Genomic DNA, 25,209 nt, shown 5'->3' with positions numbered 1-25,209 from the left:
GCAGAATTTCAAATATCTGGATGCAGTGGTCTTAATCTTTGATGTCATAGCCCTGAATGTCAATTCTACTCCATTGCTATTTTTAATGTATTGAGATTATATAAATTATCAGTCAGTTGCCCCATGCAACACTGGAGTACAAAACTTGGATTATCTGTTTAATGTTCTGTACTGTTTTCTGATAATTTGGAACTAAACATTTTGAACTTACAGCTTTTACAATTTTTCATTTTCTTATAGAGTTTTGCTAAGGTAGTTTTCATGGGGGTCATTGAAGGAAGCATCTGATTTTGGGGATTCTTAGGTCTTTTTGTGGAGTCCTATTTGTTCTTGCTTTAGTCCTATGTTGACAAGATGATTTGAAATGGATCTAAGAAATCACTTTAATGAATTTGGGAATGCCGTGGGTAAAATTTCTTTCATTATCATGGCCTTTCTTGTCTTACTTAAGAAACATGGCAGTTGACTGTTGTACAACAGTGTTGGTGATTTTCAAGTTTTAGAGAATGCATGCTGGTCATGAGTGGTACTACCACTTGATTGACAGTTTGGGTTGTCTTGTCAGACACAATATACCATGAAGTTAGATAACCTTTTTTTTTTTTTTTTTTTTTTTTTTTAGCAGTTTTCTAGTTCCTCAATTATGTGTAGTGACATCTACATGTAGCTTTAGGGCAAGAATGTTGATGAACTATGGGCTAATTTGGTGTGTTTTGAATCAAGCAGATCTTGTAATTTATACTTCTGTGGCTATGTTCTAATTGATCTCTCACCTGATACACATGACTTTTTTCCCCACTGTGAAAAGAACTCCATTTCTTCCTACATAGATTCTACTTTTTAAAACTCTTAATTGCACCTCTTTTTTCTATTGCTCACTTAGCACACCTTAAATCTTCAATTATACGTTCAAATTACCATACCAAACTGCAATTATTGATAAATGTGAAGGAAACAGCCAGAAAAATCTTACTTTTTCTTAAACTCAGTAAAAGTGTTTTCTGAATAATCTGCACATAGTTTTTGTCCCTTGTCAATGAAAGAAGATAATTCCTTTTTCAGTTGAGGTCCCTGTAAGAAAACAATTGCATACAAAATTATTTGTCTTGAAGCATTGTTCTAGAAGACATTGAATTAGAATTCCATTTAATGTCTTAGTATGTGTGTGTTTTTATCTATGCCAGACATTGGCAAGTATTTTCTATGTAAGACCAGATAGTAAATATTTTAGATTTTGTAAACCATATATAGTCTCTTCTGTAATTATTCAACTTTGCCAATATGACACAAAAGCAGCTATTAGCAATGTGTAAACAAGGAGGAAGGCTGTGTTCTAGTGACTTTATGAACACTGAATTTTTAGTTTCACATTTTTTGTGCCCTAAAATTAAAAACAAATATTTTTAAAATATAAGACCATTCTTAGCTCATAGGCCATACAAACACAGGCACTGGATCAGATTTGGCCCATGAGCTACAGTTTTCCAACCCTTTTCCAATCTCTACCAAGACTGAGAAAATGTAGTAAGTGTACCTGAGCATTCATACAGCCAGTAGAATCTTCAGAGTCGCAGCATTCTGCAAGGCTTTTCAGGGTTGGCTCAAGTATTTTACTGAGGAATACTTCTGGAAGATGAGTTCTCCTACTTAATTCAAATGTATACCTGGCACCAGGGGAAAAGGAGAGAATACTCTTTAACATGAGTAGATTTGTGTTTGTGTGTCATACTAGAAATTTGACGTCTATTTTAAAGGTTGACCACCTGGCTTCTGCATCTTAATGAAAAATAAATGATTTAGGGATGACTTGGATGGCTCAGTGGTTGAGCATCTTCCTTTGGCTCAGGGCATGATCCCAGGTTCGAGTCCCACATCAGGCTCCCCACAGGGAACCAGCTTCTCCCTCTGCCTATAGTCTCTGCCTCTCTCTCATGAGATAAATAAAATAAATAAAATAAAATAATAAATAAAATAAAATAATAAATAAAATCATGAATAAATAAAATCTTTTTAAAAAATAAAAAATAAAAGATTTAGGTAAAACTGACTCCAAATCAACAGGTTTTGGATTAATATTCTCAATGAAATGCAAATTATTAGTAGTAGCTTTGGAGCTATTCTGACTAGTTAATACTGTATTAAAGCTCTGTGTGTACTATCTATACACATATGTATATATTCTATATAAACATATCTATTTCAAATGCATATGGAACTAACTTTTATGTAACTATAATACAATGAACCCTACATAAAGCTTCAAGTAGGCACCTCAAGTGGCTTTTCTGTGTAAGTAGATCTGTAAATCCTTCCATTATCTTATTCCATTGCTCTCTATGCATTTATAAAAATATTCAGTCAACTATAAATCAGTCTGAAGTTAATCTAAATTATTCTAATATTGGTAATTTTCTGACCTGTTAATCCAACTTATTTGTGAAATATTTCTATGCCCTGAATATACTCAGACCTTATGCAGCTCATGGCATAAACAACATGGTTTATTTTCAGTTCTTAGTTGGATGAAAACAGATAAAGGTTTACCATTTCTTCTCATTTAATTTCTTTGTCATCTAATGCTAGTGAATGTCAATACTGTCAAGAAAAAAATTTACTCTGGTCAACTCTACTTACTGATCTTTGGCTTTGGTGTTTCCTTTATCACATACATCTGCATTTGCAGGCAACTCAATGGCTGGCAGCTCAGGTGTTGGAGCAGCTGGCATGAAGTAAGCGCACACAAAAATGTCCATGGGCGTTTTTTCTTGACAACAGTCCTTGAACTTAGAATTCTTTGTGGATAAGTTATCACAGATTTTTACTGTGTATTCAGGTAGCTATAAAAGCAATTGTGAGTTTGTGCATTGTTAGTTTCCTGGTTGGCCTAATTAAAAATAAGAAAAGCTTAGGTAGGCTTATAAGCCCTGGCATGGTATATATGAAAGGTTATAAGTAAGGTTCTTGAAAAACACCTATCAACACAGACATGTTTTCTTAGTGGAAAAAGACCAAGCAATATGGCATATCTGTTTCTAAAGAGATCTACAGACTTGGAGTAACCTTTATTAAAGCAACTATTCAAATTCATATCCACTTAAAAGGATTGTGTAATTGAAAAAATGGTGAAGAAAATGATCAAGCATCACAGGTATAAACATGAACAGCTTCCAATCTTCCAATAATATATTGGTTGCAATATTGTTCAATAGAACTTTGTGATGAAATGATCTGTATCTATACTGTTCAATACTATTGAGCGTTTGAAATGTGGCTAGTGGTGTGCCTGGCTGGCTCAGTTGGTAGATCATGTGGCTCTTGATCTCAGGGTTGTGAATTCTAGCTCCATGTTGGGTATAGAGATTACTAAATAAATTTAATATTTTTTAAATGTGGCTACTGTTACCAAGGAATCGAAGTTTATCAAGTTTAAGAAGTTAAATAAATTTAATTATGATTAACCTGTATTGGGCTGTGCAGGTAAAATAAGGTCAGGGAGTTAGATAATCTTGTCCTCATGTGTGGACTTGGCCATTTAATAGTTGTAAGACTTCAAATTATTCATCCTTGTTAATCTTGTTTCCTTATTAATGGAGTTAACAATACACTTAAATTTCACGATGATTCACTGAGATGATGTATGAAAAAGCAACACAGATCCCATAGCAACATGGGATTCTTAGTGCATGGCACATGATGAGGATTCTCTTACCTCCTTGGCCATGCAGTCCTCAGAGGTAGACTCACAGCACTTGGAGAGAACTGTGTTGATCTCTTCAGCTAGTGGCAAAACATCCTCCAGCTCAGCAGTTGGCACTTTCTGTGCTAATTTTATGAGATGGCTAAGTAGTTAAAAATGAATTGTTAGGTGGCTAATACTGTTTTTTGGGTTTTATTATGAACATACAGTCTGGAAGAATAATACCGTAATTTCAACTCTGTCCTCAATAGCTGCATGGAACACATCTGCTATGTGATGGATCCTATGTGCTAGAGCCACTATTCAAAATTCAATCATCCCCAAGGAATCATTTCCTATTTTTTGTACTGATGTGTAGCTCTTTTTTTTTTTTTTTATGCAAGACCTACCTACTTGAAATATGCCTTTAAAATGCTAGATCTAGGGCGATCCCTGGATGGCTCAGCAGTTTAGTGCCTGCCTTTGGCCCAGGGGGTGGTTCTGGACTTCCCGGGTCGAGTCTCACATCAGGCTCCCTTGATGGAGCCTGCTTCTCTCTGCCTATGTCTCTGCCTCTGTCTCTTTCTCTGTGTCTCTCATGAATAAATAAATAAAATCTTTAAAAAAATTTAGGTCCTGGGATCCCTGGGTGGCGCAGCGGTTTGGCGCCTGCCTTTGGCCCAGGGCGCGATTCTGGAGACCCCGGATCGAATCCCACGTCGGGCTCCCGGTGCCTGGAGCCTGCTTCTCCCTCTGCCTGTGTCTCTGCCTCTCTCTCTCTCTCTGTGTGTGTGACTATCATAAAATAAATAAAAATTAAAAAAAAAAATTAGGTCTAAAAGAGAAATAAAGTACTAACATCCCTATTCATAAGGCCAATATCCTTTTTTTTTTGTGGCCTTTCACTGTACTTTTAAAAATGGTTTATGGGACACCTGGGTGGCTCAGTGGTTGAGCATCTGCCTTCGGCCTAGGGCGTGATCCTGGATGTCTCGGGATTGAGTCCTGCATCAGGCTCCCTGCATGGAGCCTGCTTCTCCCTCTGCCTGTGTCTCTCATGAATAAATAATTTTTTTAAAAAAAATGGTTTATAAATTCATTTAGAAACTAAAGATAAAACAAAAAGGAATAAGACCTATGACCCTAGATCACAGAATAATAAATGTTGGTATTTTGGTGTATAACCTTGAAGAATTTTCTAAGGTTTATCAAGTATTAAGTATTTCATAAGGGATTATGTATACTCTGCTATACTATTTATACATTTGTCTTTTTCACTTAATATATCAGGGATATTTTCTATATTAAGTATTATTTTTAAATTGTGACAAAAAATTTACTTTGCCATCTTACCTTTTAAAGTATGTAGCTTGCTAATGTTAATTTTTACTATAAATAGGTATCTGTAAATATAACAGATTTCTGGAATCTTTCCATCTTGCTAAACTGAAACTGTATATCCATTAAATACTGACAGCACCCACCTCAGTCTTTTGGCAACCACCTTTTTACTACTTTAGATATTACACCTAAGGGGAATCATATGGTATTTGTCCTCCTGGTACTGCTTATTTTGCTTAGCATAATGTCTTAGCATTCATCCATGTTGTAGCAAGTGACAGGCTGTTTTCAAGGTTGCATATTATTCCAATGTATGTATATACCGCATTCGCTTTATTTATTGGTAGACATTTGAGTTTCTTCTATCTCTTGGCTATTGGAAATAATGCTGCAATGAGCATGCGTCTGAAAATATCTTTGAGATTCTACTTCAAATGCAAAGGTGGGATTCTATTTTTAAATTTTTGAGGAACCTCCATACTGGCTGCACCATTTTGCATTCCCATTAATAGTGCACGAGAACTTCAATTTCTCCACATTCTTGCCAACATTCATTTTCTGTTTTGGTAGTAGCCATCTTAATGAGTGTGAGGTGACATCTCATTGTGGTTTTGACTTGCCTTTATTTTATGATTACTAATGGTGAACATCTTTCTATATGCTTATCGGCCATTTATATATCTCTAAGAGAATTGTTTAAACAACTTGACTGAAAAAAATTGAATACTTTCTTATTGAGTTATGGAAGTTCCTTATATTCTGGACATTAAACCCTTATTAGATATACTTGTAAATATTTTCTCATTCTGTAGGTTGTCTTTTTACACACAGAAGTTTGTTTGTAGTTCCATTTGTCTATTTTTGCTTTTGTTGTGTAGGTCATTTCTAAGAAATCATCACCAAATATAATGTTCTGAAGCTTTCCCTTTCGTCTAAGAGTTTTATAGTCTTAGGCCTTATGTTTCGATTTAATCCATTTTGAATTTTAGTATATGTCTAAGGTAAGGGTTCAATTTCCTTCTTTAGCATGTGGATATCCAATTTTCCCAGCACCATTTGTTGAAGAGACCATCCTTTTTCCAGTGTGTAGCCCAGCACCCCCATTGAAATTCATTTGGCCAAATATGTAAGAGTGTATTTCTGAGCTCTCTGTTCCATTAATCTCTCTCTATTTTTTTAATGCCAGTACCATAGCATCTTACTACTGCCACGTAGTATGTTTTGAAATCCTAAAATGTGAGGCCTCCAACTTCTTTTCCAAGATTGTTAAGGCTACATAGAGTCCCTTGACATTCTATATGAATTTTAGGATGCTTTTGTTTTTAATATTGCTGCAAGAAATGCCATTGTGATATCGATAGAGATTGCACTAGATCTGTAGTTTGCTTTGAATAGTATGAACATTTTAACGATATTATTCCATTCAAAGAGCACAGAGTGTCTTTACATTTACTTGTATCTTCTTTAGTTTCTTTTACCAATATTTTATATTTTTCATTATACATCTTTTTACAATAGAATTATAACAAACCATATGGCATTCTCATATAGATATACTGTAATATGAGTGTTCTCCATCGTAGGGAAATTTCAGAAGACTTTAATTTTTTCATATTTAAAAAGAAATGGTGCAGCAATATATTAGCTAAATCTTTGTTCACATTCAATGCTACTTACCTGAGATAAATTCCCACACTAATGCAAGTATAAATTAATGATTAAATTAGTTATATATTTTATAGGTGGTTTTATATTACAAATCCTTACGTTCTACTTGCCAAATACACTATCTTAATGCAAAAGGAAAACTAAAGGGAAGGTCTAAAGAAAATGCTATTTTAGTGTTTGAGTTTATCTATTGGAAGATATTTTTAAAGGACTCATGAAAGTAGTTCCTCTTAACATTAGAGAACCTTAGGATCTGATGCCAGCACAAAATAGATTTGTTTGTTTGTCTTTTCATTGCCATTAGAGGAAAAAAAGCTTGCAGATCAAAGTAAGAAGAATTAGAGACTGTAGAGACTGAAAAGATAAATCTGCAAACCCCAGAAGTCTGAGATAAGTGTTAACATAGAAACTGTCAAAATTAAAATATGGTGTTAACTGTAGCCCACAAAAATCACAGTGAAGGTTACAAATAAAGTAAGTAATTAGAATACATTCACTAAGCTTAAGAGATACACATCATATACAGAACAAAGCTTCATGTAACAAGAATTCAGGAAATCTGATCTCAAGGAAAAATAGGCAAAGGAAATAACAGATGAACAAAAAAGTGATTTTTAAATAAATACTGAAGAAAACAATTTCTGTTGATATACCAGTTTTCCCATGAATATGTGGAAAAGGTTGATTAAAAACAAATCTCATGTTTTACAACATAGCCGTGTTCTTTATCCATATTTAATGTAGATAAAAGAACTGGACTGTATTTTTGAGAATTATAGGAGTATAAGACAATAGTGTATATATTCTATTAAAAATATTTCCTTAGAGAATCCTAATATTATGGATAGTGTAGAAGAAAACAGCTAAACATACTGATGGTGCTTGATCTTTACCTGAGTCTTGATTTCTCCTTCCCATAAGCAGCATATTGTGAACAAATTCTATTTGACATAGTGGTGAGAAGTGATAAGTGTTTCATCTGGAGTCTCTAGGAGATAAGTGAGAGAATCTTATTATTAGATGGCCAAGCAGTGTTCAGGAATGGCAACAAGAAATTATTTTTTATTACTACAAAACTGAATTCTGACAAAAGAAACTTACTAATATTCCTTTCCTAGAGGTGGTTAGGTTTATTTTTCCAATGGATGAAATGTAAAGGAGGCATTTTAGAAAGTTTTACTGATTCCAGAATCTGAACTTCCTTATTTAAATTGAATGGCGTTAGGAGAAGAAAAAAAAATAGAATATAACTGCATAATAAAGTGATACCTACCTCTTTCAAAAAGCAAGCTGTTGGCCTTGATGAAGTACAGCAGGACCCTACCATAGAGAGATAACTCTTGGTATAACCGACTAAGAGTGATAGAGGGGCTTGTCCATAATTAATGGAATATTCATACATAAATCTGTTGGGAGGGAAAACAGGATTGGTCAAAACATTTGTGGGAAGCAGAATCTAGTTTTTTTATAAGCACATTGATGAAAAAAGGATGCATTATGTTAGTTATATAAAAGGTGCTCAGGATTTAAAGAATCGGCAAAATACTAGTCACTTTTAATCAGTATTTTCATTCAAGTAATGTCTTAAATTTCCATACGGATTAATTGAGAGGAGGGGCTATTTGTCTCTTTACTGGCTCATGGTAATTGCTTATCAGTGTTGATTGAACAAGTTAAAATAAAACACATTTACGTTTCATTATCTATCCCATTTTACTATTCTTGACAATTGCTACATATACACTTGCTTATTTGCTGAAATTTTTAATTTTTAGGAGCATAAGCCCTTAAGGGTCTATAGGAGACTCTGAAATCTTGGGCAAAAGCTTCTCTGAAAATTTCCAGGGATGAGAAAGCCAATGAATTTTTATAAAATCATGACCTTAACTTCAAACTTCCAAAGCCAATTTGAGTGACATTGAATTTGACTTTTGTATATGTATTTGTCATTATCATAAATAGAATTGTATTGCTGTGCACATTTTAAATGCTTAGTGTTCACCAAAGCTTAAGTTTTTTTATTCCTACATCCCTAGAAACAGTTGTCAACGTGGCCTATTATACCACATAAGTGAGCATGTAATTTTGACCATCTCATTGTTTAACATTCATGAGGAGCCAGATTATATATTCTTATATTAGTCTTGAAAGATCACAAAAACTAACAAAAATGGGGAAAAAATCTATCTGATGCAGTATGCATAAGGGATCCCTAGCATAAGGGGAATCACAATAGCTGTCAAATATTTGAAAATGTCACATAGACAGGGAATCTAAGTGATTCTGTTTCAGACAATAGAACTAAGTTTGGGACTTTTAGAAAGTTGACTTCATTTCTATCTGAGAAAGGTATTTACAATAACCAGCACTGGCTGAGATGAGAAATCTTAGGTAAGAGTCAAGTTCTTATTGAAAATTGTCCAGGTTGCTGTAGAAGAGGTGTTTGTATAGAGTAGGGCATTAGATTCAACACACTTCTGATATTTTTTGCCTTGAAGTTTTACTTAGGATACGAGCAGCTTACTTCTCAGCAAAGTCTTTGGGATCTTTCCTGAATGCCTCACATATTTCATCATTTGTTGGCTCTACATAGGTAGGAAATTCTTGTGGCTGGTGCTTCAGGGCAGCCATACAGAGTTTCCGTTCAAGGCCCTCTCTGGTACAGCACTCAGCAGTTCCTGGGTGTACTGGGAATGGAGAGTCCTTTTCACAGGACCTAGCAGACAATGCTGAGGTCTAGAATAAGAGAAGAAAAACAAGTCAACTCCTATATGGAAGTTTCCAGGCTTATAGTTCTCTATTCAATATGATATCTTAGTCTTAAATTTTAAAATTCTCATTAGTAATGAACCGTCCATGCCAAAAGCTCCATCAGATGACTTATCAATATGACAATTTGTATAGTTATAGGCAAGTGCAAGGTCTTATGTTAATAAATGACTCAGACAAAAACAGAGCCTTCATTAACAAGTGTGGACTGTGTTTGTAGCCATTGGAGTTTTTATCCTTCTCCATGTTTCTCTAGGGAGATATTAAGTGAGGTCATTTGAAAAAGCTCCACTGCTAATTCTGATATCCACCTGCTTTCTGCTGCAAATAACCCAGGGAGAAGGAGCATCTCCTTTTATTAAATGAGCAGACTTCATTCTCGACAGCTTTAGTCTTCTACATCTGTTTGTATTCTTTTACCCAGTCATTCTGCAGTCTGCTTTTGCATCAGAATCAGAGTATATGAAATGTGGTGCCTGGGCTGTACAATGCAGAAATTCTGATTCATTAAGTCAAAGGGGAGGCCCAAGGATCTGTTTCCCAAAACCTTGGTATTTATCCTGATGTGCAGCATAGGTTGAAAACCACTGGGGCAACTGAATGTACTGCCTCCACACTGGCACACGGATAACACTTGGGCCGACTAAGCCCATGGTAAGGGCACCACCAAAGCAACTGCAGCAGCAAAATGTTATTATTGGAAAAGATCTGATATTTGGAATAAATGTAGAATTGAAATCCTTCCCATATAAAAACCTATCTTGGGATATACTTGGGGAAAAGTGCCTTGATATCCTTATACTTATAAGTTTGTCATCTTCTAAAAACACAACTTCCACGGATCTTTCTTATAAATGAAGGAAAGCGACATGATGAAATAGTTATGTAAACCAAAAGTAAACCTCTCCTTCTCTCCTACACCTACTTTCCATCAGACTCTCCGAACTTTAGGAATTCTTAGGAACTCTTTTTATCCTTATCTCTTTAGTCAGTGAATTCCTTTTCCATTTCTTTCCCTGGCAAACCTGTTTTTTTTTCTTTATTACTGTCTTTCCAAAAAAAAAAGTTTGAAAAGATTCAACATATTTTTAAAAATGCTTTGAACAAACAGGAGAAAGAGGAAGGTGCTTTGAAAAAAAGTGCCATCTCTGTTTTGTTATCATCTGTCTCTACTAATGTGGAGCTTATCTCTGGTCAAGGGATCAGGGACACCAGGGTGGCTCAGTGGTTGAGCATCTTTTTGGCTCAGGTCATGATCTTAGGGTCCTGGAATTGAGTCCTGCATCAGGTTCCCCACAGGGAGCCCGCTTCTCCCATTGCCTGTGTCTCTGCCTCTCTGTGTCTTTCATGAATAAATAAATAAAATCTTTTTTTAAAGGGATCACTTAGCAAATACATGAAATATAAATAAAAATGTATTAGTGATCATGATTGGGAGTTTATTTTAAGGTAGGGCAGAAGGTCAAGTTGAAATAAATTTTGGGTTTTATGGAACTGGTGGTGGAAGAAAATGATTAAAATTCTTTAGAAGATACCTAAGGGCCAGATAAAACAATTAATGGGTAAGAATCATCATTGTGTAGAATATATTCTAATCAGGTCTTTGAAGCATGGTTTCTAGAGGCTTGAGCAAGAAGATAGTTGTCTGTGGAGGTCTTTATCAAGATGCATCTAAATGTACTTTGCATGAGGCCTCATGACTGCATTAGGAAATTGCTAGAAATACCTGTGGTTTCACCTTTTCCAGCTCCTGTTTACTTTTTGAAACCCTGTCACTTCAGCATTTTAACTTCTGCTTTTATACTTCAAGGGAGAACCTAGGGTGTGTGTGTGTGTGTGTGTGTGTGTGTGTGTGTGAGAGAGAGAGAGAGAGAGAGAGAGAGAGAGAGAGAGAAAGAGCATGTATAGCAACTTTTGAACCTCTCTGAGGCCAACACTAAATTATTCTGGGGCAGTTGGTATCAGTCTTAACATGATAAATGTATGGTTATGGGTAGACTTTTAAGACACACAGAATATATTATTACAAGAGGTTCATGAATTAATATGTCCGAGTTTTCTCATTTGAACCTTGTAGGACTGATTGGCAAAACTAATTAATTTTACTAGAATAAGCCTGGGATCTGGGAGGAACAGGTTTTCTAAGTATCCCAAAGTTGAAGTAGATGGAGTTGCAGTCTAAGATTTCTCCAAGATGGGTCATAATGGGTCTTTCTTGGCTTCTTCTCTGGGCCACCATGGGCATGGGCAAGCACATAAACCTACCCTGTGGTCATAGCAGTCCGGGTCAGCCCCTTCAGCACAGCAAGTTTCTGTCAAGGAGACAACTTCGTTCACGAGGTGACTGATCTGTTCAAATGTGCTACTGGGAAACTTTCTGCTATATAAGACCATTGATCTGAGGAAAATAAGTCAATATATTTAGAATTTTAAAAAATTTCACATTTGTACTTATTTAAACATGAAATACTTGTTCAGTGTTTAACAAGCATATTGTATACCTTCTTTAATGAAAAGAACATGAGTTTGACTTTTAAAACTTGGGTCTTTTTCCAGACAAACTTCCCTTGTAAAATGGAAGTTGGATTTGGGGGTTTTATCTGAGCAGCCTCCTGTTCTTTCCTCTCTCTGAGCCTCCCCCATAGACCTGTTCTGTATCTTCTTATCTTTTTTTTGCCATGGTCCTTCTATATACTCTTTGCATTCTAATTTACACTAGAAAACTATGCTTATTCCCTTAACTCTATTAATAAACTTACTGCTAACGAATTCTCAGACCCTAGTAACAATAATCAACTGGAATCTTTGGATGTCCTCCACTGGCCTGACATCTGTGGCCACGTTGGGTTCTATCTTTTTAAAATGTTCAGAGAATGGTTCAGCGTGCTGAATTGAAGTTCCCTCACACATGGTTTCATTCACATTTCACTCAAGAGAGTCAGGGAATACCTCATACTTACAAAGATGTGAAGTCATCTTTTCCCAGATTGGCAAGTTCCTTGCAAACTTTTTCCTTCTCATAATCTCGGCCTATGAACCAGAAATAGAAAAATCTATATCTTTTCCTGTTTAATGAATGTTGCATTATGTGTACATCTTCTACATGATTCACCCAAGGTGAAAGTAGCATTTTTCTCTATATACAATTTCATTTTGGGGGGGCCTTTCTAGCTGTTTTCTTACAGATCAATTTTGTGGTCTGCTATAAATTTATAATGGACAGCAGAACAAATGCACTAATACTGAATGAAAGCAGTTAAGTCAAATGATATCAGAACCTATTGATAATGACAAGCATTCTCTTAGGTCCCTTCTTTACAATAATGCTAAAATGGAACTTTTTATTCTTTCTTTTTTTTTCTTTTTATTCTTTCTTTGTCTTCATTTCACCAAAGGCATTGAAAAGAACAAAAATAAATAAATAAATGGAGAGTTTGTCTACATATGTACATAGTGGAGAGCTAGTCCCACTAATGTAGGACGTTAAAGGAGGTATGTGAGCTGGTATTGCTCCATTACCCATCTCCAAATTCTATCAAGGAATGCGAGGAATTCAGCTGAGGGGAAAAATCGAAATTTGACCACTTTCTCCAAGAAGTAATTTGCCTGTGCAGTGGGTTTGGAGAAATGAGTGGAGAGTGCTTCCCTTCATTGCAGGCATGGTGCAGGGCTTAAGGGAAAACATTCAGGCCTTAATAGATGACTTCTGGAGTTTGGGGTACAATGACAAGTGTCTGATTCAGACTAGAGAATATTAGAGGGTGAGAAGGGCTGGTGGAGTGGCCTGGGGGCAACAAAGGGTGAGGAATTTGAGTGAGAAGCTGTGCTGTGGCCTACGGACCTGATGTAGATCAAGCAGGAGAGCAAGACAGCCAGGAGTTGTCTTAATTTTGGGAGTGGGGGTAGGCACTAGAGAGCAGTGGGCTGCCAGTAGTGGACACCTCTGTGCAGAGGAGACAGCTTAAAATCTTAAGGTGTTGGTTGAATGTAAGAGATTCCAGAAATTATGCTGCCTACCTCTCCTGCTAGCTTCTCCCTTGCCTGTGGTAACCTTGGAAGAGGTAAAAGCAGTCTAGAGAAGGGGAGAAGGGAGGAGAGAATAGGCAGAGAAGAAAAGTGTACATGTCTCTTATTGCCACCATAGGCAACAGGACTGATATGGGGGGAGTAGCTTCAACTTCAAAGGAACTTACACATGTTTGGCTACTAAACAAACCAGACATTCCCTGACTATTAGAAGGTAGTTATTTTGAAGTTCAAAAGGACAAGAGGACCTCTTTATGTGAACAGAAAAATCATCAAACCTACTCTTAGGTCCATTCAAGTGGTTGGGAAGAGCTAGTTCCCACAGGAGGAGGTAAGTTCTTTAAGACCCACCCGTTCAACATACCCATTCCATAATACAATAGGGTGGAGGTATGGAAGCAGTCCATGGTGTTATTTCCTGATTCATCATTTATACGAATAAGTCTAGGAAACATTCCAACATTTTGTGATACAGCTTTTGGAGGAAAAATGTAAGAAGTATATCAATGGTCCAGTTTCTAAGTGTGTTCAGGATTAGTAAGTGTTTTTTTCCTGGATTTTAAATATTAAGCAATCGATCTCAGGTGATAAAATGGCAACTTCTGTCATGACGTTTCCCCTCCTATGGTGCCTTTGCCTCCCCCAGTTACAGCTCTGAAAGCAGGAACATAAGGAAGCCAGGGTAGATTGTGGTCTTTGAAGGTTTGGAGTGGAGGGGATACTGCTTGGATATAAGGCTGGGAGGAAATTTTTTTTTTTAACTTTTTGAAAATGTTCTCTTTAGGATGTGTTAGATTTCTGACAAAAACTCCCTGTAGAGGAAGCTGCTGCACCTATATCTTTCAGGTAGAGTGCTCAGAGTATTTTACTGCTGTGGGAAGACTCAGAATCGAGGGACAAAGACGTTCCTAAACAGCAGTTTGTGTAAGTGAGCCCCTCATTGACACATTCCATCAGAATCCTAAAGGGTGGGAGGGACGCCTGGGGGTCTTAGCAGCTGGGCGTCTGCCCCTGGCTCAGGTCGTGATCCCGGGATGCAGGATCCAGATCCTGCGAGGAGCCTGCTTCTCCCTCTGCCTGTGTCTCTGTCTTTCTCTCTCAGTCTGTGTCTCTCGTAAATAAGGAAGTAAATAAATAAATAAATAAATAAATAAATAAATAAATAAATCTTTTTAAAAAAATCCTAAAGGGTGGGAAAGAAACTACGTTCAGATCTCACATTATCTAGGAAACCAGGATAAGACAGCAGGATTGATAAAATTAACAATGGAGTATGAAAAGCCACTTGGAATGAACCTGTTAAAGCTGAGGACCTTCACATCTAGTACATCTTCTAGAATGTATTGACTAGTTTACAAGGTCAGATACTGTCACAGTTTCAAAAGGTCAAAATAATGCCAGAAACTTCCATTAATCATTAATGGTATTCAATGAGACTGGCGATTAGGGCATGAAGGAAAGAATTAGGGGAGAGCTGTCCTCCTATAGTGAAGGATGTACCATTAGGATGTCCATAGAGTTATTTTATGTTGTTCCTAAGGTAGAGCTAAGAAAAACAGCTAGTGGTAGATCTTAGTTCAACATACGAGAACTTTATTATAGCCATGACTAATAAACAATGAACAGTTTTTTTAGGAAGTGAGTTTGTTTTGCCCTGGAAATAATCAAGTGTAATTTAAATAACCATATGTATTAAAGATTCCTGAATTTAGTACAAGATTGTATCCTTATGATCTGTAAGATCACATCCAAAGGATTACAAAATCATTCCTTTTAGAAATAGAAAGAAATTGGTGTGCCTGGATGGCTCAGTTGGCTACGTGTCTGCTTTCAGCTCAGGTCATGAACTCAGGGTCCTGGGATTGAGCCCGTGTTGGGCTTCCCACTCGATTGGGGAAACTGCTTCTCTTCCCTGTACTCCCCTATCCCCTGCTTGTATGCATGCATGCACTCTCTCAAATAAGTAGGAAAAAAAGAGTAAGAAATGATATGGAATCTCTTCTCTTTCCTGTACCGCCCCACCCCCTGCCCAAAGCTTACTGCATTTTATTTTTTTTAAAGATTTTATTATTTATTCATGAGAGACACGGAGAGAGAGAGAGAGGCATAGACACAGGCAGAGGGAGAAGCAGGCTCCATGCAGGGAACCTGATGTGGGACTTGATTGTGGGACCCCAGGATCATGCCCTGAGCCAAAGGCAGATGCTCAACTGCTGAGCTATACAGATGTCCCAGCTTACTGTTTTAAACTGCAAAAAAATAGTCCCAATAATAGCTTTTCTCTTTTAAATGCAGAGAAGCTAACTTTGTTTAACAAAGTTTCCCTATAAAAAGAAGTCATTTTTGTTACTTTGATTGCAAACGTTCAATAACATGAAGAGTGAGAGCCTATATTCAAATGGTATACTCATGATGAACATTTAAAGAAATATTTTGTTTCTAGCCTTCCAGATTCAGATCTCTCACTTCACCAAAAAAGAAGTTTCACTGTGTTACGGGAATGGGAGTATATGTGAACGTAGTATAACTGGATACCACAGATTATTCCCTGTTCAATAGCTTTAATTAAACCAACTGGTATTTGCACTAAAATGCATTAGAATCCATAGGTGTTAGGTACTGCTTTAGTTAGAATGCAAAATAACAACAGCAAAATGGTGAAACTCGATCAACTACATGACTTAAAATGGTTTGGGAATCATTTTTGCTGAAAATTCAGCCTTCGGGTTGACAGAAGCAAGGAAGGAAACTCAAAAGAGTCACTGAGAAAGTCTAGAGTTAAAATATAAGGGTAAAAATCTCTTAAAGAAATAACCTGTAGAGGAAGCTGTTGTACTATGTATCTTTCAAGTGGAATACTCAAAATATGTTTCTGATTAATTTTTTTTAACTTATTTATCTACAGAGATCTATAGATTACAAACCTAAGCAAATACATTAATTATTTTCTCATGGTCCAAAAACCAAATACTGAAGTTAATTTGCAGTGTGATTATTACAAATTGATTCCTTATTCCATGGAGTACTGCTAAATGTTTTCATACCAGTTGAACTCCCTTTGATTCATATAATTAAATCCTATCTCGAATGAATGGTAAATGAGTCTGTTCTTTAATGTTCCATGTGTTCATGAAGAAGACAATCTGAACTTTGATACAACCCCAGTAAATATTGACATAATCTCAGTGACTCTGGTGAAATCAGGTTCACATCAAGTGACCCCTCAGCACTAAATGTTTACAAACTTCATTAACAGAATTTTTGCTTTTTGCAATAGCCTGTCCCATTTCTACCTGTATTGTGAAATATTCTGGTAAGTTGTATCTAATTCAAGACTTCTGAAAACTTTATTTTCAGGAAAATTTTATTGCTTCATGTACTTCATCTCTCTCAACACAGCTAACAACATTCATACGTGCAAACAGATATGTTTTGAAGACCTGCTCTGTACCAGGTTCAGTATTAAATATTGAATGGAGAGCAAAATAGATCTATGTCTGCCCTCATGGAACGTTCAATCTAGTGGGGATGGATAATAAGATACCACCATCTTGTTGCAAACTTTGTTAAAAAGTATATTTTGAATGCTTTAACTACTGTTAGAATATTTCTCTAAAACAATTTTGATCTCCTCTAAAAGTTGTTTACATACCAGGAGTGGTGGCTGTATCCCAAATAACACTGAATTGAGTACATGCTTCTACAGAATGCTAGAAATTGCATTGTGTTACTATTTTCCTATTTTGTTCTGGATAATCCTTGGTTTTCAGTGTTTCGTTGGGCATTCAGTATTTTGTAACTTCATTTCTTTGGCATTTTCATTTCTATTATGCATCGATAGACTTATCTGTCAGAAAATGTCAGTATATTTGAGGTGTGTGTGTGTGTGTGTGTGTGTGTGTGTGTGTTTGACTTTATGGTTTGTAGTATCTATTCAAACTGGTCAGGCTAGATGTTGATATCACATTGCTGGACTGATTTAGGAAACTCCCCTAATTATTGCAGCTAAAGAAAACTACCGATTTATTACTAGAAACATTGTCAATGGAGAAATGACAAATTAATACTTTATTTCATTTTTCAGGCTTTTAAAAAATTCTCTTTTCTACTGACATTTCTCATCATAAAGCATTAATATGGTTTTTCATATTGATAATTATGGCAGGCAGGTATGCAGTCTTCTGGCTTTGAATCAACAGAAATTCAATCCTTTTAGTACTAAACCTAGAACTCTACATGACATCTATAGACTAAACCATCTAGAGGAAATTAAATTTACGTCTTAGGATTCCATTAGAAGAATAAAGCTTCAGTTTAGACTTTGAAAATTAAAAAAAAAAGGAGATGTATGGTCAGTTTTGGTCAGTTGCCCAAAAACTATAATTACAGTAGAGAATGACCTCATAGACTCATTCAAATTTAACAACCTTGGGTCCCTGCAGGTGGTCACCTACGTAAATGCTACACCCACCAAAGTCTTAAAGGAGGCATTCTTCCTCCATACATCTCATTCCACCTCCCCTTGCCTTCACAGGTTGGGCACCTTGTTCACCTTGTTATTGACAAATGTTTTTGCAGGGGTGAAGATTAGCGAGCAAGTTTCTTTTCCCACCTTTGGGATATGTGAGGGTGATAGCTTCTGCATCTTGACTTAGAAATTTAGAATGCATTGCAGGACTTAGGGTTTGTTTTGTTTTGTTTTTAAAGATTTTATTTATTAGAGGGAGCATGAGTGGGGGGAAGGGCAGAGGGAGAGGGACAAGCAGGTTCCCTGCTGGGCACAGAGCCAGACTCTGAGCTCTATCCCAGGATGCTGATGTCTGGATCATGACCTGAGCTGAAAGCAGACCTTTTAACCAACTGAGCCACCCTGGTGCCCCCAGGCTTAGTTTTTAAAGCAATATAAGGGATCCTTGGGTGGCGCAGCGGTTTGGCGCCTGCCTTTGGCCCAAGGCGCGATCCTGGAGACCTGGGATCGAATCCCACATCGGGCTCCCGGTGCATGGAGCCTGCTTCTCCCTCTGCCTATGTCTCTGCCTCTCTCTCTCTCTCTCTCTGTGTGTGTGTGTGACTATCATAAATAAATAAAAAAATTAAAAAATTAAAAAAAAATAAAGCAATATAAGAATAAAAAGGTGCCATGCAAAAAACTCTGAAGCCATCAATATTTAAGAAATTGAAGTCTATTAGTAGAGATAAGCATATAACACCCATAGTGCTCATTGCCATAGAGGAGATTGAAACAAAGCATTCCAAAACTTCAGAATGGAAGAGGGCTTTGAGAAAGTCTCAAGAAAGAAACTATTGCTTTAAGTGGATCATGAATAATGGGCAGGATTTTAACAGAAGTAAATGAGTTGGGAGAAGTATTTTTAAGTGGAGAGAACAACTTGAAGAGACATCTGAAGTCAGAAAATCACAAGTCCTATTTGGAAAATGAGTAGCCCAATAAGAAAACTGAAATAATGGATTTTAACACATGCTTGGTAGCCAAAGTTTTACTTTTTAGGTAATGGGATATCTATTGAAATATATTACTGTAGAGGGATACAAGGAAGACTAATCTTTGATTTAAGATGGTCAGTAGTACCTTTTTCATAAGGTTGTTTTATGAAATATGTTAATCTAAGTGAAAATGCTTTGCACATCTCCTGTCTAACGTGATAAACATTCCATGTTAGCAACTTCATATAGCAAAATCCAATGATATACATGATACTCTATAACCTCATGGTATGGGTATCCCGTGATTTGCTCCAGTCCTTCTGGCAGATGGTAGGTTAAATTACTTTCTGGTGAGAGGAATATGGGAGAGAAGGTAAAAATAGAAAACTCCCAGAGAGCAGGGAAATTAGTTAACATGCACCCCAGTCATCTCCTGGCCCACTCTCACTGGATCTGGCAAATAAAATGGTAGCCTGTCAACACTGAGATGTCTTGGCTCAGTGCTCCTTTTCTCTGGGAAGTCTCAACTTGTCACAGGACTCAGAAGCCAACTGTACTGGCTACTGTAACAAATTACCACAAATTCAGTGGTCTAATCAATACAAATTTACTATCTTGTAGTTTGACAGTTCCTTTTGGGCTAAAATCAAAGTGTCCTTAGGACTATGTGCTTCCTGGAGGCTCGAGGAGATCCTCTGTTTCCTTGCCTTTTCCAACTTCAAGAAGTGGCCTACATTGTTTAGGTCCATTTTCAAAGCCGGCAATTTTTCATCTCTCTTTTTTCCTTAGTCATACCTTCCTCTGAATCTGTGCTGATTCTCTTCTACCTTAAAGCACCTGGTGATTACATTGACCCTGCACAGATAACCTGGCATTATTTTTCTATTTGAAGGTCAGCTGATTCGCAACTTTTTTTTCTTAATTCCCTTTTGCTATGTAACCTACCCTAATCATAGGTTCTGGGCTTTGGGATATAGGCATTTTTGAAGGGCCTTTATTCTGCTTACCACATATTCCTATTTAAGTCTGAAGTCACCAGCAGGTGGCTCTAAACAGAGACCAGAATTGGGGTGGATTTGTATCAGACAGCCTGATCCATGGAATCCTACTTGCCAGTTATAGGATTCCTCATTTCATTAATCTCTCAATAGTGATCCTGACTTTTATGCAGCTCATTTTTTTGGATTCCAGTTACAATAAAAAGCCTGATAATCTAGTATTTTAGTATGAATTGACTGGGGAAGAGATGGGAGGTAGGGATTTGATTAGGAAGCCATTACACTAGTCAGGTAAAGGGGAATAAGGGCTCGGACAAGGACAGTGTGTGGAAATGAAGTAGATACGAGAGGCAGTGTTCACAGGCCTTGAACTAGGTACATGTAGGACATAAAAGAGAGAGGCAAAAGGGAGTTCTGAGGAGGTTGTCTATAGCAGAATGCTCTGTACAAGGCTGATCTATTTCAGGGATGAAATTGGTAGAATATTGAAGTGATTGGCGATAGATAGCAAAAATGAATACAATAAAATCCAGGAAGTCTCTACGGGATTGATCATAAACAATTCCAAGGTGATGGTACTAGAATAGGGAAGTTAGAAGACAGAGCCAGATCGTGTAGTACAGATGAGCTACAGTTTGGATCAGTTTCAGATGACCATAGTAGGCAGCATGAATTTTACTAAACTCCCCCTAAACTGGTGCCAGTGTATTAGTTTTCTCTTTTGTTCTTAGATTATTGAAAGATTGTTCAGATATCTGTCCCTTGAGCAGCAGCAAAGCCATGATGGTGAGGACTGTCTTTCTAAACCTAACTAATCTCTGTAAAATTCTGATCTTCCACTTACTAGCTTGGTTTCCTTGGATAAGCTGCTCACCTTCCCTCCTACAGATTCTTTCACTTTTAAAGTGCGTTGATCAGGGTGTTGTAATGATGAATGAAATCTATTCAAAAGATCTTGAACATGCTGGCATATTGTGAATATTGTCTTTTTTCCAGTGCATAGACTCTTAGACCAATGTTTCACAGTGGATACTTTATAAACCTTTACAATTACATAGTTTACTGTTTATAAGAAAGATGTCTATTAGGTGTTGTAGTTGAAATTTAATTTTCCTTAAATACTCAAACTACCTTCTGAGATAGATACTCTAACAATCCTAATTTTGTGATTTTTACATGCAAAAACATCATTGAATGCATATTACATGGAAAGTAGTATTCTAAAATGGGGAATCAAGCAATGGACAAAATAAACTACTTGATCTCATGGAGCTTAGGTTCTTAGGTTAGGTTTACATTTGTTATGATAAACATATGAACAGCTGATGATCCAGGCAAGGTGATGAATACCTAAAAGAAAAATAAAGCAGGGTGAGAGGAGAGAGAAAAATGAAGTGGTCAGTGCTATTTGAGAAACGTTGATCAGGGAAGGCTCTTCTGTACATGAACTTGGAGCAGACACGTGAAGGACATGAGGAAGGGAGCCATGTGGATGTTAGGGGGATCTGCTGGGGGTGGGGCTAGTGCAAGGCCCTTAGGTGCAGAGTGTAGTGTGTGGGATAGTGTAGGGGTCTGTGGCTGATGCGGGGTGAACCGGAGTGGTGGTGGTGGGGGAAACAGAGTGGGGTAGTTGGGCATAATAAAGAGTTTAAGAGGCCATAAACACCCAGGGAGAAGGGTAATCAATGCCTCTTAAAGATTCTTTATTTATTACTCCTAGATTAATCTCATGACCTTTAGAAGCCTGCATCCTTAGCCTATGCTATACACATGATGGTGAGTGCATCCCTGGCATTATACGTTACAGTGGTGGAGTGTCACAGTGCTAATGACTCCCAGGGACCTTAACATTGCCTTTGATGATGAAGTCAGCTATCTCTGCAACTTTAGCAGCTCCTCCTTTTCCATCCTGGCTAAGCCTCTTTTGTGCTTTTACCCTCGATGCTTTGTGAACTTGAATCAAGCCATGCTTGTTCATAGGACTTTTGCACCTCTGTTCCTTCAGCTTGAAACACTCTTCTAGATCTCTGCATGGCTGTCTTTTCATCATGTAGATCTCATATCCTAGGTCACTCCCTCAATAACCATTATGTAGATTTTGTAGAGAGGATGTAAAGACCTCTCTGAGAAAATAGAGAAGATACCTACTTCCCTTGCATTCTGTACAACTATGTTCCTAAATCAAACTTAGGGCAATTGGTTTTTAGTATGGCTGCTAATGAAGGGGCAACTTGTAGAAAAGAGAAACAGCGATTCAGTGGCGACTGGTGAGTTTGGGATAACCCATATTGTCTGGGGCTGACAGGCGAGAGAGAGAAGGAAAAATGCAGCTTACCCACCAACCCAAAGGACTTACTTTCTTCTTGCTATTTGATATCCTACAAAGTAACAATACAGATGCTGAGAATGCAATGCTTAAAGCAAAAAGGAAAATGTTCATAATATCCTTTTAGTGCCAATAGCTCCTGTAAAATGCAGAGATTTATTTCCTGTAGTATTATTTCCTTAGTAATCATGTAGCTGTGTCAGCAGACTTCCTGCTTTCCTGGGAAAGATGACATTTTAGATTTGAGTCCTGAGAAAAGATACTAAGTGGAGAGGCAGTTGGTGCACACAGACTGCTTGCCTCTCATGAGATAGCTAAAGTGGATATTTTCTTATGACTCCTTCTAGATTTGGCATGTTTGGTAAAGCCCTTATCTTCCAAGATGTACCAAGGGCTTATGAACTGAATCTCCAGTGCCATTTGATAGGAGAGGACTGGCATGACTGGAGACGATATTCATGTCAAGCTATAGCAATATCCATCTTAAACCTGAGGTTTCCCAAAGAACACTTCCATGGGCTCTGAGCATTTTAGGAAAGAGCCATGTGTTTGGGAAACTGGGTTAAATAACGTTTCTTTCTTGTATGACTTCTCATAACCTTTAGGATAGCAAAGACATTGATCCTAAACCCACCAAGAAGGGCTAATGCATGGCTTCATTCTTAAATGTGTTTCGCCACAGAAACTTTTCCAAGATGAGTCTTAAATGAACTACACTTTCAAAAAGATGTTCTGGATACATACCGTGGATTGTTGGTCCACTCTCTAAAACTATATATAATAGGCAGGAAGAACTGCGACCCAAACTCCTCCCCTACCATCCAAACCTCCTCGCAATTCCTTTAATCTATATACCTTGTAACTTTCTGCCAGGAATCAGTACACCTAGCTTCCAGGTAAATCATTGACTTGGTCATTTGGGTCATACTCAGAGATTATAGAATAGAGGACTGATGTCTCAGGACTACTGTTCCCAAATATTGGACATGTATTACTTACAAATGTATTTTATATCTCAGGATGTAATCTGATCTATGACACCTAAGTAATCTGATTCAAGCTGATTGTGAAGTTTTGGACCTTTAAGGAAGCTGAATTGTAGTTTTTAGCATCCAATTCATCAGAACCTCAGAGAGTCCTGAATGATGTCAAGAGGGTGCAGAATATTGTTTTCCAGAGGACACTTAAAATCCTTGGTGGTGAAGCCAATTTACACTTACTGAGTCAGCAGTTCAAAATGACTCATGCCCCATGCTATGGCATCCACACATAATCCCAGGACCTTGCCACTACTAGATCTTCTGTGTTTGGAAGATCTTGAGCTGAACCTATTTCAGTAGAATTTTTCAGGTCCAGATCTCCACCAAGGAAGCCTTGGGCAAAGGAGTAAGCTTTCAGGGTTTCTTAGGAGTTGGCTTATTCAGAGATCTTAAAAAGGACACAATTTATTTTATTTATTTCTCAGACTTCATAGTTTAATATAAGGACCCTAGCTTGCTTAAGAATCTATAAGTCAGTAGCTTAAAATTTGAAATAACTCGAATGACAAAAGATCAAGGAAAAATTAATGTAAAAAAGAAAAGCAATAAGCTAATTAATGTCATAGTAAGAGACAATTTCTGGGATACACCTTCTGCTACTGATATGGATATTACCATGTGACTTGGGTGAGGCTGTTCACTGACATCCCTAGATGGAAGTTTGTTATCCAAAGCAAGATGAATGCAGATTTCCTTATAAGCATTAAAGAATTTGCTAGAAAGGTAAATTGGAACAGATTATGGATTTTGCAGCTTGGGAACTTCTCATGAAGTTGTTTCACATATTTTAGCTTGTAACGTTTGAAAAGTTTTTTACACATTGTTCAAAATGAAGACACCATTTGAAAAATATTAATGAAATATATAGCTTAGTTATCTTGATGGTCATGTTTCATATCTATTAAATTCTTTCATGTGGGATCTTTTAGAAACTATGATGCATTTTCAAATATTACATGTACACAGAATTCCTTGAAGAGGATCAAGGATCTTAGCTGACTTCATGCATCATTGATAAGTTATATTATGCTCTCAAAGATAATAAATCTTTGAAGTCTGGGGTGGGGGTGGGGGCGATGCACAGTAATGGACCACAACTTCCATTAGCATTATCTTTTAACAACCAAAAAAATTTCTAATTTCAAGCAATTCCCTCCAGATCATGGTTTTCAAAAAAGCAGGGAAGGATAATTGAAAAATTATGATTTTCCTTTTATGAGGTTCTTGATTTCTTGCACATTCCAATTCAATGCTATTTGCCACATTTGAGCTCAGATAAGTGCCTCTCTGATGCTTACAACTCTCTGTTCTTCATCTTTTATATAACTTTTAAAAACAATATTAGAAAATCCAGACTACTAAGAGCTCTTATAAATGATCACAGTACTGGAAGCTCTTACCTCTTTCTAGAGCATGCACAAATGCTACAGCAAACAGAAAAACCAGGATCCTCTTCATTTTTCTGCTGGCAAGTTCTGTAACTCCCGTCTCCTGTACGTTACCCAGTAAAAAGTAGCAGCTCAAAGTAACCAATTCCCTTTTACTAAAATTCTTGACTATGAACTAATCAATTATTAATCTCTACACAAAAGCAAGGGCATCATCCTTGGCCCACAAGAGATAAAATAATATCAATCAAGGCAAATAGACATCCTGGGGGAAAATGTAAGTGATATTAATCATTAACTTTGTCAAACTGCAAAAGAGTCAGGAAATACATAGTATTTTTTTCTCACTGCTGCTTTTTACTAAAATGGACTTAATATATTAATTGGCACATTTCCCTCCCTTTCCCCTTATAAGGTTATGTGTCTTTGGATCCTCCCTGTCCTTCTCATACATAAATGGAAACCTGGAGGTTTTTGTTGGTCTGTTTTTCTTTCTTCAAATTTACTTCAAATTAAGGATTACCTTAAAATA

General features: G+C 36.9%; 1 protein-coding gene across 2 annotated transcripts in view; it reads right to left on the bottom strand.

Moving 5' to 3' along the window:
• Window positions 1-24,888, bottom strand: part of GC (GC vitamin D binding protein) — a 34,908-nt gene extending 10,020 nt beyond the window's left edge. The window contains exons 1-10 of one of the 2 annotated variants that reach the window (XM_055315243.1): window positions 24,690-24,888; window positions 12,415-12,484; window positions 11,720-11,852; window positions 9,210-9,421; window positions 7,959-8,091; window positions 7,579-7,673; window positions 3,710-3,839; window positions 2,635-2,837; window positions 1,535-1,664; window positions 974-1,071 (exon numbers count right to left, since the gene is read on the bottom strand). In XM_055315243.1, coding sequence (XP_055171218.1) covers window positions 974-1,071; window positions 1,535-1,664; window positions 2,635-2,837; window positions 3,710-3,839; window positions 7,579-7,673; window positions 7,959-8,091; window positions 9,210-9,421; window positions 11,720-11,852; window positions 12,415-12,484; window positions 24,690-24,747 — 1,262 coding nt within the window. In that variant the 5' untranslated portion in view covers window positions 24,748-24,888. The remainder of the gene's footprint in view (window positions 1-973; window positions 1,072-1,534; window positions 1,665-2,634; window positions 2,838-3,709; window positions 3,840-7,578; window positions 7,674-7,958; window positions 8,092-9,209; window positions 9,422-11,719; window positions 11,853-12,414; window positions 12,485-24,689) is intronic. The other variant, XM_055315242.1, reaches the window with a different exon arrangement.
• Window positions 24,889-25,209: the final 321 nt, after the last annotated feature.

This window comes from Nyctereutes procyonoides, unplaced genomic scaffold (genome assembly GCF_905146905.1).
Source record: "Nyctereutes procyonoides isolate TBG_1078 unplaced genomic scaffold, NYPRO_anot_genome, whole genome shotgun sequence".
Lineage (NCBI taxonomy): Eukaryota > Metazoa > Chordata > Mammalia > Carnivora > Canidae > Nyctereutes > Nyctereutes procyonoides.
The sequence above is the reverse complement of the archived record's forward strand: the minus strand, read 5'-3'. Positions and strand labels throughout refer to the sequence as shown.